The 12765-nt window shown below is 40.7% G+C and overlaps 1 protein-coding gene across 13 annotated transcripts in view; it reads right to left on the reverse strand.

Annotated features, from left to right (window-relative positions):
* The window catches only part of nrxn3b (neurexin 3b), a 280052-nt gene that overhangs the window by 197623 nt on the left and 69664 nt on the right, over positions 1-12765 (reverse strand). For 11 of the 13 annotated variants that reach the window (XM_044168844.1, XM_044168842.1, XM_044168845.1 and 8 more), the window contains 3 exons: positions 9969-10270; positions 8448-8492; positions 6631-6792 (listed from right to left, as the gene is read on the reverse strand). In XM_044168844.1, coding sequence (XP_044024779.1) covers positions 6631-6792; positions 8448-8492; positions 9969-10270 — 509 coding nt within the window. The remainder of the gene's footprint in view (positions 1-6630; positions 6793-8447; positions 8493-9968; positions 10271-12765) is intronic. The other 2 variants (XM_044168837.1, XM_044168840.1) reach the window with 2 other exon arrangements.

A 12765-nucleotide genomic window follows, 5' to 3' on the forward strand; every position in this document is an offset into this window, starting at 1 on the left:
CCTTAGCAAATCTCAGAATGCTTATATCTTGACTGACAGAATTGATAGCAAGGTTTTCTGTCAGAGCCAGACATGCTATTGACTTCTGAGCATCACTACTGCTGCATTCGTAACACACTACAACTGTTTGCACAATACTGAACTATGCCCTACAACTAGGGTGCTGGTAGCATTAGCCCACGTTGCTGTGTTTTCAGCCTATCCAGAATAAACTAACCGTGTCCATCATGTAGTTGAACTTCAGTGATGGAGTCTTTCATCGTTTAACTGATTAAACTGTACCGTTTGACTTGTATCACGGGGACTACTCCCCAGGTGTTTTTGTTCATTGTCTTTATTTTCTCATTTAGCTTAAGATACAAAAGCACTTTGAGTTACTTTTTATGTATGAACTGAATAGAAACTATATAATAAAAAAGTGCAGTAAACTTTGTGCTAAGTTAACCATCGCTTGGCATTAGCTTCATATTTAGCGTACAATCATGAGAGTAGCTATCGATCTTCTACTCTAACTCTTGGAAAGAAAGTGAATACGCATATTTCCAAAACTTCCTCCTAAGGGAATATACCAATAGCACAGGTTTCAATATTCAGCCTGATGTTTTTCTTCATCAGGCACTTTTAACATTGCAGGAGAACAAAAATGTTACTCAATGAAAGCACGCCCGCAATTGATTTTCTGGCAAAAGTCGTAAATTATAGGATTAGGTCACCATTGTGTAATGAAGAGATTAGCCTTAGAACAGTATGTGTTTAATTTCCTGTAGAAAGTTAGTGTGAGATCATCTCATAAGGAGCACAGTAATTGTAATACGGCACAGTGTAACTGCAGTGAGGTTGCCATTGAGTCTGAAGCAAGGAGTTGTTAACATGTTTTCTATAATTACATCCATTTTATCATTGTCAAATAAAGGTTACCCAATGGATCTAAAAGGCCTCAAAAAAGGAAGAGGAGGTTCCAATTTTGTCAACAGTAAAAAATTATATCTCATCTCATATGCTATCAGTTATCATAGGTGTAATTATGATCCCTGGGCCACTGACTCCAGGATTTAAAAATATCTTGGTGAGGGAATTCCATTAAAGTCTGAGGTTTTTACCCATCCATCACTGTTTGGGCCTCTAAGGGGACATTAAAAAGTAAAATAATTAAAAGGACAGGGTGACATTTGAATTTGTATTGGAGGAAAAAACAAGCGCTGCCTGAACATGTTGTGGTGACTAACACAAAACTGATGACGACAGTGTTCCTCTCAAATGCCAAATATTGGTCTCTTGCCCTCTCTCCTCTTCCTCTCACTTATTCATCACTCTCTTGATCTCCGTCCATATCAGTGGTTTTCTGTTTCTGTCTCCCACCCGCTGAGATTCACCTCACCTGCACCTGTCTTCACCTATGTTCTGTCACTCCTCACCCCCCCCCTTTTTTTTAATACTCACACCTTCTATCCTCACATACCTGCTTCTCTGCTTGTTACTCATCACCTTCCTTCTGTTCTTCCATCTCCTGCACGCAGCTCCTCCTCTCTCAGCAGAGATGACAGCACATGCCCCAGCCGCCCCCACAGTCTGACACAAGTTGCCACTGCACAGCTCCAGTACCGCCACGGGTGCCCTGTGACACCGGAAGGAAGGGCTGGATGGCGGGCGAGCTGATTGGGGGGCACTGACTGCATGGCACTGCAAACATCAGACTGACCCGAGGCTGCCCACTGGCCCTCTGTCACGTGACACGCTGCAGCCCACATGGCAAAACATGAGCGTAGGTGGGACGTGTGTGTGTGTGTGTGTTGCGCACGGATGACATCCCATGTAGCCTACAGGGGCTGATGAGTGCAGTGGAGACTGAACGAGAGAAGGGTTGTGATGGCAGCACGCAGCATCTCTTTTGTTGTCAGAGAGAAAAGAAAGGGAGCCATTCGCTCGCTGCAGCAACACATGCCTCCATCAGCTTATTCATCAGCTCTAAGTGATGCACTTTTTTTTATCTCATAGTGAACAGAGACCAATATGCACCAACATTCCTGCTTCAGTAGCATTTGAAGCGCTCTAGCCAGACATTACACACACACAGTCAGACAGAAATACTGATGCACTCTGATCCGAGCAATGGGCCAAACTCAACTGAATCATTCCCTCATTATCTGGGGATATTGAATCCAAAGGAAGAGGTGGAGGGGGCAGGAAGGAATAAATATGGTGTAGGAGTGCAGGAGAGCAAGAGAGAGTCAGAGAGACAAAGAGATGATGCACAGGAAGTACATGTAGATGAAAGCATGCATGCAAAACACACAATACAGTGCATAGAAACACACTTCAAGTTCATACAACGACAAAAGAGATACTGTGAATGAATATAAGTATGAAGTGGAGAGCACAATGCAGGTTGTGAACAGTTTACAAGGTACTGGGTAGCAGCTGGCATCATGCCTGCTTAATGGAGCAACGTATGATGAACAGTTGAGGATCGCGACAATACTACCGCTACCCAACCACATGGTGAATCACCTCCATGATTCTGTCCACCCGACGCTCTCTTTCAAGGGCCAACTCATGCTGAGTCACACTTGTTCGGATAATATTGGAAACACAGGGAAGATGGAACTGCCCATGATTAAATATGCAAACATGCTCTTTACTTTAATGGATTTGCATATTTTTATATATAGAATGGGTCAAATGAATACATGTAATGTGGAAAAGTTCCCCTAAGCAGCACGGAGCATTTTAGCAGCTTTCATTGCTTTGGTTTTCTGGTGTGCAAATTCACTGTTTTGGTTCAGTCTCACAGCTCTCATCAGCCTCGTTTCCAGCTGTGCGGGCAGCTATTTCCAGACAAAAAGCTCTTTTTCAGAGACAGACAAAAGATAGCGACTATCTGATGAACACTGAGGAACATTTAGCAGCTAAAGTGCTAGATATTTTTCTCAGTAGTTGGTGGAGACCAAAAACAGAGCCAAAAGAAGACTCAACATTGGACATGACTCCAAATGAATGCTATAGTAATGTCACTCCATGTCTGCTGGATGTGTTAATAGGCAACTATTAGCTAACACATTAGCCATATCAACTTTATGAGGCTGTAATATGTCAAACATGTGCGATATTTAGCTTGTTATGGAGTTCGGACCCCAAGTGGATACAAAATAACTGATTAATCCAGCTTTAAACATTTTATATACAAGAATAAAATTCATGTCATGGTTACTATAAACACACATACATCACATACATAGTGATCAGATTTAGATGTTTGAGGGAAGGTGTAGATATCGTAGTAAATACACAACTTTCAGCATGATGCTTCATTTCAAAATGGCATCATGATTTTTTAAAGATATGTGAATACGCAAATGATACCTCTAAGGAAGTATTAGGATTGAATGTAAGTATTTCTTTGAGTATATCTTCGACTTTAATTCTTTGATTATTTAGCTTGGTATTGTACGTGTGGAACATGAGCATAAGTAAGGCCATGTTTAGTTGCTGTGAAACCATCAACCATATATAGCTGACAAGCCTGCTTGCAATACTGACCCAAGTGCTTATTTATGTTTCATGCTTTGCGCTGGACTGACTTCCATGGCTGTCAAGAACTGCGAATCAGCAAATCCTACCATGTTGCAAAAGCACAAATGTCTTGAAATACAATACCATAAGAAGGACAATTTTCATCACAGGGTGTATGCTTTGGTTATTTATTATGATAATTCCCTTTGCTGCACACCCGGTGGACCATTAATGTATTTGTTCATCTATAATTCTTTGATCATTCTTACCCTTGTTTTAAAAGGTCCCCCTCATTTCTATTTGTATCATTTTGGCACTTTTTGTGCTTTACTGTACGCTGGGAATCACAGACTGAAAGCAAACAATCAACTGAGCCATTTTCCTAAGACAAAACACAGGATGTTAATGATCACAGGGACATTTGAGTGAAGTCAAAGCTCAGGATATGTTAACTATTTAATTCATGGAGCCTCGGGTAACAGTAGAAACGTATGCACTGTATATGTGTCTGTCAGAGAGAGACAAATTGTCATAGCAGCTTGAGGATGGACCAGGGATGCATTAGCCAATGTGGTAATGACTGGAAGAACAGCAGCCTGAGCCACTCAGTCAAAACAGAAAACAATGCAGACAAGGTGACTTTTTCTTAACCATTACCCAAACAAGGCTGCTTGTGTGTGTGTGCACAAGATGAAGTCAGAGAGTGTATTCTGGTCTGATGGAAGCTAACTTGGCTAAATGAAAGGCACGTTGGAAGGTGCTCGACTGAGCTTGGCAGCACATCACTAGACTTACTGGCTCTTGTCAGAATTGAGAAGGTTGTGATGGAAGGGAAAAACAGCCAGGAGAAGGGCCAGCCTGAGACAAGGTTGCATATTAATGTCCCTATAGTAAACTTAAAAATATTATGAAGGGTGTTGAGATGCCACGCAAATAAAATGTGAATTTCTGTAGCCATAATTCCATCAGCTGGGTTAAAGTAAACTTTCTGAATGTGTAAAAAAAAAAAATATCCACAAGAAAGAAATCTTTTTAAGAACCGTACAAAGTGGGCATGTGCCAATAAATTTCATAGTATGATTATCTGGGCTACAATCATCACAGTTTACATTTTGTTTTGATAGAGAAATAAGATTAAAAGATTCCAGCAGTATTAAAATGTCTTTCAGGAAAACCACTGCACAGTGCTTAGTGGTGGTTATTGGGCACAGACGTATCATTAAGATGTTGCTCACCAGATTCAAATCGTTTTTTATTTGCAACTTTTATTTTGCTTTTAATCAACACACTTTGGACCATAAATGCTGTTGGAAGGAGCAAGAGGTTTAGTGTTAGAGGTGGAAATTACAGATCATTTTGCTAATTCAAATATTTGAGTTCATTTCAGTAAAAAGATTCCTTGTCACGGAATATGTAGTTTGTTCACTTTTTTTTATGCTAAGCGACATCAAATCACCATTCAAATGCACTTGGTACGTTCATCAGTAAGTGAACACATCACTGGTTATAATGCAGTGTCATTCAGTGCTGATTCTGATTTCAGTTCAGTAGTATGTTCAGTGGCTTGCCGGTTCAACTTGTTACGTTTAGTTCAGTACAAAACTAGGCCTCTACAAGCAGTGTTAATAAGGTTGATAGCATAGTTATCACTTCATGATCGTTTCTGTGGCTTTTGCTGTCTTTTAATAAGATTTTCACGAGAAAGCAACACACTGTGTATCACAAGATTGTTTGGTCAGCTGCTGATTCGAAGGTCAAAAATGAACCGTAATGCTCAAACGTGCTTGTAGTGTTTCATCCCTGTGACCTTGTGTCACAGCGTTTACACACATTTTTTCTTTTTTTTTTTTTAAATGAAAACATGAACTAGGATGTTCTGTTTCCATGGTTGAAGAAAACAAATATTTTACATGTAGAGTTTGCTGCCACAAACTCTACAAGCAAAATTATCCTATACTAAGAGAGGAAAAATTATACTCAGTGATTTTAGTCAAAATTTTGTGAATTGTTGTGAGCATCAAAAATTATTACACTGCCAGAGCTTTATATCCTGGCCCATTATGAGATTACTTTCAGATAGAGCAAGAAATGCCATTTCATCAAACATAACTGTATCTGCCATAACAGCAAACTATGGCAACATTTTCCTGGCAGCATTCCAATCACCTAAGGCACATTAGTCCTGGAATTTCCTCAGAACTGACCTTCGTTTTAACACCGTTAACAGAGCTGTCCAAGACCACGGCTTCAAATGTTATCACTCGAAAAACACAATGTGAAAACAAACTTCAGTGCAGGTAGATACAGAGGACCACATGTATGATCAAACAGACATACATTACCAACGCTGATAATGAGAATATGAAGTGTAGTTTCCAATTAACGCAATGTTCCATACTGCAGCCCCTACACAAAGACACATACTTACACCCAGTGCCAAGTAAAAACATAATGCTATATCTGAGACTGCTGCTAAACTGCAGAAATCGATGTAGACTTTTTTTTTACAGCTCTGGAGAGCTAACAGTCCTCCCTTTATTATCATTACTTGCTGCAGAATAAGTAATGATGAGCAAAATGTAAATAACAGGGCACTTAATGTATTTTTTGGCTCTACTCACAAGCTCAAAGAGCCAGTAAATACATTATAAATGTCCCGAAACAACGAGGCTTTTTCGTATTTCATCATAGGCAAATATTTCTTTCAGTTTGCTGCCCATTGGGAAGTGTTTTAGCGGCACACTCAAGCTGATGCTGCAAATTACATGTGACAGAAGCAATTTTGGGATATTTTCTCACACACAAACTGCAGTAAGTGTTATGAATTAGATTAAGCGAGGGAATATTGAAAGTCTGATACTTCCTCTGCCAAACTCAGCAGCTTTAATTGATAATGCAATTTTATTTTCTTCTCCTTTCCCTTCCTTCCAGGGAAAATATACTGATTATTATTTTTGTCCATATCTAAAACAGCTGCACTGGCTATGTAAACACTAAGAAAGCATCTGTACGTGGCTGCACATTTATGCATGACAAAAGTCCTGAAGCACTGAATAATGTAATGCAAATGCAGATATAATATTGGGAATGATAAAAAAAAATCCTTTAAATCCCTCCTACCTCTTTGAGGCAGCCCATGAAATTGTTGCTAACTGGAGACCCGGGCAGGTCGGCAGTGCTGGGGCTCCCACCCACGTAGAAGAAATCATCGGAGCCCAGCATGGTGTAGTCTTCCTGGGTGTAGCCAGTGGTAGTGAGGATCCCATCAACGGAGATAGTCACCTGTTGAGGGGCAACACATAGCCAAAACCAAGCCATTACACTCTGTGATTCGATCCCGTGATGTGTATAAAACACACCTCCTTCCTTGGTCTGCATTCGAAATGAGCTATTTGAACTTTTCTTTAGGTTCCACACTGTAGGTTGCTTTCTCATTGAACCTTTTTTACAGAATCGTTTGGTACCTTGAAACGATTGGACCAGACAGCGTTTGGATTTTGTTAATGGAATTTTTGCCATAGGATTCACAGGACAGGTAAAGAAAATATGGCAGAGGCATATTTTCTTTATCTTTGATGGGGGTAAGAGAATGGATCCTAGGTTTGGTTTGGAAACTTAAGTTTGGGGGAGGGTTAGTACAATGTTCAAACCAAGGACAAATTGACTGCACTTGTCTTAGGTTTCGGGATTTATCTGGTAACTGCAGACACACACATATACAGTACACACGTTTGTCAGCACACACACACACACACACACACGCACACACACACAAGCGCCTACACTTGCACATAGATTATTCTCACACCATCCATCTCACTTTCTTCCCTCTCTTGCAGACATCTACATCTATATATCCACGCACATGCAAAACAAAGGGAGGCTTTTCACACCACATCAATGTGCAAACCAAGGTTATCACTGTTAGAAGGCAAATTAAACACATTTAATTGGACATGTAAGGGAGTAAGTGGATCAATGGTGCCATACAAAGCTGGAACAGTCCACACAGCGTGCAGAGGCTCATGCACAATCAAGACCAGAGCCCATATTCAAACACACGCTCAGAATAGCTGATGCTGATCTATGATCAGGTTTAGCTCAGGTGTCATGGTTGTATTTTCAATGTCACTGGACCAGACCGATAATCCTAGATCAGTACGCTTATTCTTAGAAATGTTATGCATATGGGCCCAGGGGTAAAGGTGATCAAGGTTAGCCAAAACACACAAACACCACTTTCACCAGCATGCTACAATAACACACACAGGGAGGGCAGAGTGAGTGATACAGTGATAGGGGGAAAGTGAGTGAGTGAATTAGAGTGTTAGTGGTTATTTTGGGTGACAGGGTTGAGGTTCTATGAGTTTGGGAGATGAGAGGTCAATGAGGTGTGGGCATGCCATGCGCCATAGTGAGTTGGAAACAACTGTCAGAGCTCCCGCAATTGAAGGTTAAGGGTTGCCACGTTTTGGTAGTTCCTCTTTTAGGTCTCTGTGTCGAGGTCACCATCTTTGGGATTGTGGTAAGCATCTGTCAGTTCTGGACGACAGTCCTCACAAAAAATGGGGACTTTTTGTGTGAAAAAATAAAATAAAAAGTAAGTTGCCCTGACAAAGGCAAAGAAGTCAAATTCTTTTTTTTTTTTTTTTTTACTTGTTGGAAATCTGCAATAATGTGGAAGAAACAAAGAGAAAAAAGTAAAAGCCAACGTGAAAAAAACAGGATGGGGGATTGTGGGTTAAAGAAGGAGGTTGTTGGCAGGTCAGGGAGGAAATTGAGAAGAAGCGAAGAAAGAATTGCCTGGTAATACAAACCCATCTCCTCATTTTTTGATAAGAGTGTCTAGGATGGAACTCAAAGAGAACGAATAAAAGAAGAGAGGGGGAGGGGACACACGGCAAACCCAAAAAAAAGACAATAAGAATGATATCTACCAGACAATGTAGTTTGTTTACCATAGCGTGTCCAATGCCTGATTGCTTTCCAGAAAAAGGGGAAGAAAGGAAATCAAAAGAATAGTGAACAAAAAAGGTTGTTAATAAGGATGGACAGAAAACAAAAACCAAAAGCAACGATGAAGAATTAGGATGTTAGTTAGTACATTAGTTGGTTAGATATTGGTTAGTAGTAAAAAATGACTTTAATCATGGATGAGTTAGTGCTGCGGTGAAAAAACACTACATGATTTGTCAGAGATTTGCTCGAGTAATAAAGTGCCGTCTTGCCATCCTAGCCAAATTTTCTATAGTCTTTCAGAGTCCTGCAAGAAAAAACTAAGATAATACTGTACGATGTGGGACTTTCAGATAAAAATTTGTGTAGGATGGCTTAAACCCCAACAAAACTTGTAGTGTTTTTTTTTCAGCCTTAATCTAACAGAGTGTGCCTTTCAAAGAGGAAAGAAAATGATGGTGACAGAAAGACAGATCTGTAAAAAGAAAGAAAGAAGAAAGCAGGCAAGCAGCCTTTGGCTCTTAGCTTCTAACCCCCTAAACTGTATGTTATCCTGTTGGGATTTTCAGCTACAACTATTTACTAAACTGTGGGGCAAAAGCTTACTGTCAGGGAGGGTCAGGAAATTGGCACTTACTTGTTGTGCTGCTCTCAGAGCAACACTAAGTGCAGTCTCACCTTGCAGACAAACTAAAGGTCGACCAAAACAATGGACAACTCCACACTACCTCGATACAGTCTCATTAGTTTGTTACTCTCTTTCTACAGCCTCCTGCAGACAGCACTGATTCATACTAGCTCCACCTCACAGCAATACAAGCTAATTTTAAATCACATTTAAAAAAAAAAAAAGGTAAACAATATATGTCAACTAACAAATTCTGCTTATGCACAACAGATGCACATCTTTGATGGAAATGTATTTCTTTCTTTAAAAAGCATCATGATCATCTGAGCTATAAATACTGCATTAATGGACGGCTCAAAGGCAAACACTCTCTGCCTGGCTAAGTGAAAGTCTACATTCTACACAAACACAAAAACAGTTTCTGAAAGGAAGGAGAGAGCGACAGCACCTGATGGAAGTGTCAGCTTGAGGGAGTGTGAAGCAAAATAGAATGATCAGATAACTTCAATTTGAGGACACAGGGGGGAACTCAAGTTCAATAAGCTTAATATAATGGTGCCTTGACTAAGCTATCAATTACATGCAAAAGAACTGCTTTGCCCTGTGTTTTTTAACTATTCATTTAGTAGAAAAAAAATTAAACAATGACATTAAATTAAAAAGAATTCATGTAATTGTAAAAACAACCAAAAGTATAATGACATCTGTCTCAATAATGTATCTGAACTGTGGCGATGGAATGACAACCAATCAGAACAAGGTGACATTCTTAACGCCAGCTATGTCTCAAAGCTCTTGGAAGCAGCTAATCTACAGCACAAAAAAAAAATCCACCTGTCTCCAAACTCCGTCCATCACTGCTACCCCCGATTACCTGTCTCAGGTTGCGTGTCACTTTGATGTCGTGCCAGGCGTTGTCATTGAATTTTCCATTGACTGGCTCCACAATGGCCTCAAAGGCCCCGGAACCCAGATTGATGACGAGGGAGACGGCCCCATCTTTTAGAGCCAGGTTGACATAGTCTGCGGATTTCCCCGTGTGGAGAAGGAGGCCGTTGCGTTGCCAGGTCTTGAAGGACAGTGTGATCTCGTCGCTGCTGCTCTGGATGGGGTTCTGCGACAGGTCGTAGCAGAAGTACTCAGAGCCACGGAAGGTGGCCACGTTTTCCTCTCTTGCTGAAATGACGAGACAAAAAACGACATGTTACTTTTAGGAGTGATCTAAAAGGAGGATCTTTTCATGACAGCCAGAGAAGGTAAGTGATACATTTTCAGGACTGACTTTCAGCACTTTGCTATGATTCACCATGTGTCACTACAAAAAAAAAAAAAAAAAAATTCCTCATGAGTTTTGTGTGCCATGCCGACTACAACCCAACAGTCATTATCACATTCATTCTCGCATTTATTATAGAATATTTAAAACATGAAACAAGCCTAGCCTCTGTGTAGGTCCCAGCATCAATCATGAAAGCAGCCTCAGTAAATATGAGAACTACTGTATGCTGCAGAGGTTACATCAAGCAAACACACACACACACGCACACACACAATGCACTGCTCACCATAATTACAGCTATGATAATCCCATCATTCAGTTCAGATCATAAAATCCTATCCATACGACCGTGGGTTTAGGTTTCACATACAGCTTCTAGACAGACAGACTACTTATGATGGAACACTATTCCCCACTAATGGTGTGCATAAATCAAACTTAGCCTGAATTTACAGTTTTATATCACTCCGCTGTTGCAAAGTGACTTCCTGTGCCCATTTTTTAGATCGACACAGAGAGTAAAGTGAGACAGCTCCAGACAGAACGTGAGGGGGGTTCAGGGATGGATGGAAAGAGTGAGAAAGCAAAAATAAAATTGCTGGACTGAGGGAAAGAGAAGACTCTACAAGAAAGAAAGAGTGGATAAGAGGAGTAGTGTTTCCTTATGATCTGTGATGAAATAATTGACACTTTCCCTGTTGCCTCCTAAAAGGTGGTTTGACACACTCTGGTCAGCTTGGGTCTGGGTGAATCTATTAGAGACAAGGTCAGACTCGCTGTCAATTATTTACAGTGTGTTAAGTTGGATATGGCACCACTGACTCAAGGGTAGGGGTAAAAGATTCCTCCTCACAAGAGCACAGTGTTCAAGGCAGCACCTTTCAGAAATTGTAACCTTCAGAAAAAGTCCTGCCAACATACCAAACCAACTAACCGCTGTGGCACATGGTAACAGTAACTATGTCATTACCTGCCAACAATACCATATTCAATGTGTCATTTCATTTCCTCTGCATCCTGCATTTTCTTTTGTGTACTCACAGAGAAACCATGAGGGCCACGGCAAGTGAAAGGAGACAAGCAGGAAGACAGAAGAGAGAGATGAGGAAAAAAAAGAGATAGAAAGCACACGGGCTGCAGGCTGTAAAGCTTCAGTTTGTTGTTTTGGAACAGGCTATATGTAAACATGAGGGAGCAGCGTTGCGAAAGATACAGAAGGAGGAAAAAAAATGAGAATGAGAATACTGAGAGAGAACCAAAAAGGAAAAGTGGAGTGGGGCTGTGGGATGATAGGGTGCTGATTCCGGTCATGGAGAAATTCTCCCCTCGGCGTCAAACTCATGTCTCTGCGCAACACAGAGACAAGAGGAAGTAGTATAGGAGGCAACAAAGGCCCTGTGAAAGCCCTCATCCATGTGCCAGGGGAATAAATAGAAACCCATTATTACCACTGAGACAGCGCAACACAGAGAGGCAGCAGAATATACATTGGAGAATCAAAAACCCCTCCATCTCTACATATTTCATGCATCTAATCTAAGAAATTGCACAGGCATTCTCTGCATGGAGAAGCCAGTAGATTGTCTATCCATATAATATTGTTCTGGCACAATTGTCTAGGACATCAAATGAAAATGATAGTGCTGGAGGTAGTGAAGAAAAATAGTACTTTCTTTGTAGCTTTTTTGAGAATCATTCAATGAGAAACTCTTTCAGATGATTAATAAAATATTGATTTATATATCTACAGTGTGGTTACATTGTCATCAATGTCTATAACAAAATGGGTCTCTTGCTCCAATTGGCTTTATTGCACATCTGGATGAGTATGGGCCAAAACCCTCTGGGGTTCCCAAGCCAGAGAGAGTCCTTGAAACAGTTGGCACTATAATCGTGTTCTGTTGAAATTTCCGATGCTACACTGACACTGGAGGGCCCTCTGTCACATCTTGCCTGGAGGGTCCTTGCATATGCCTGATGGCAAATCTTGGTAGAAGGCTGAAAGATTCTGGTTTAGAAATTTCAAACACCCTCCAATCCAACATTGCATGTATGGTGAGCAACTTAGTTAAAGGTGAGTCAGACTTCTGATTTAAAACAGAGCAAGTACCCTCTGTCTCTACATCTAAGCTTTCTATGTAGGCATGCAGCATGGTAATCCCTCAGATCCACATCAGACACCTGACCTTTTCTACTCTTACCCGATACAAGGTAGAAAGGTTATTGTCATAGCTACTCCCCTCATCTATCCAGTATACTCTAATTATCTTGTTTATCTCTGGATAAGACAGGCTTATGGTATTCAAAAGAATTCCACACTGGCAGCACAGCTCTAGGGGTAAGTCAGTCAGTCCAAAACTTTGGCCGAGACTGAAATATCTCAACAACTACT

Source organism: Siniperca chuatsi, linkage group LG16 (assembly GCF_020085105.1).
Source record: "Siniperca chuatsi isolate FFG_IHB_CAS linkage group LG16, ASM2008510v1, whole genome shotgun sequence".
Classification (NCBI taxonomy): domain Eukaryota; kingdom Metazoa; phylum Chordata; class Actinopteri; order Centrarchiformes; family Sinipercidae; genus Siniperca; species Siniperca chuatsi.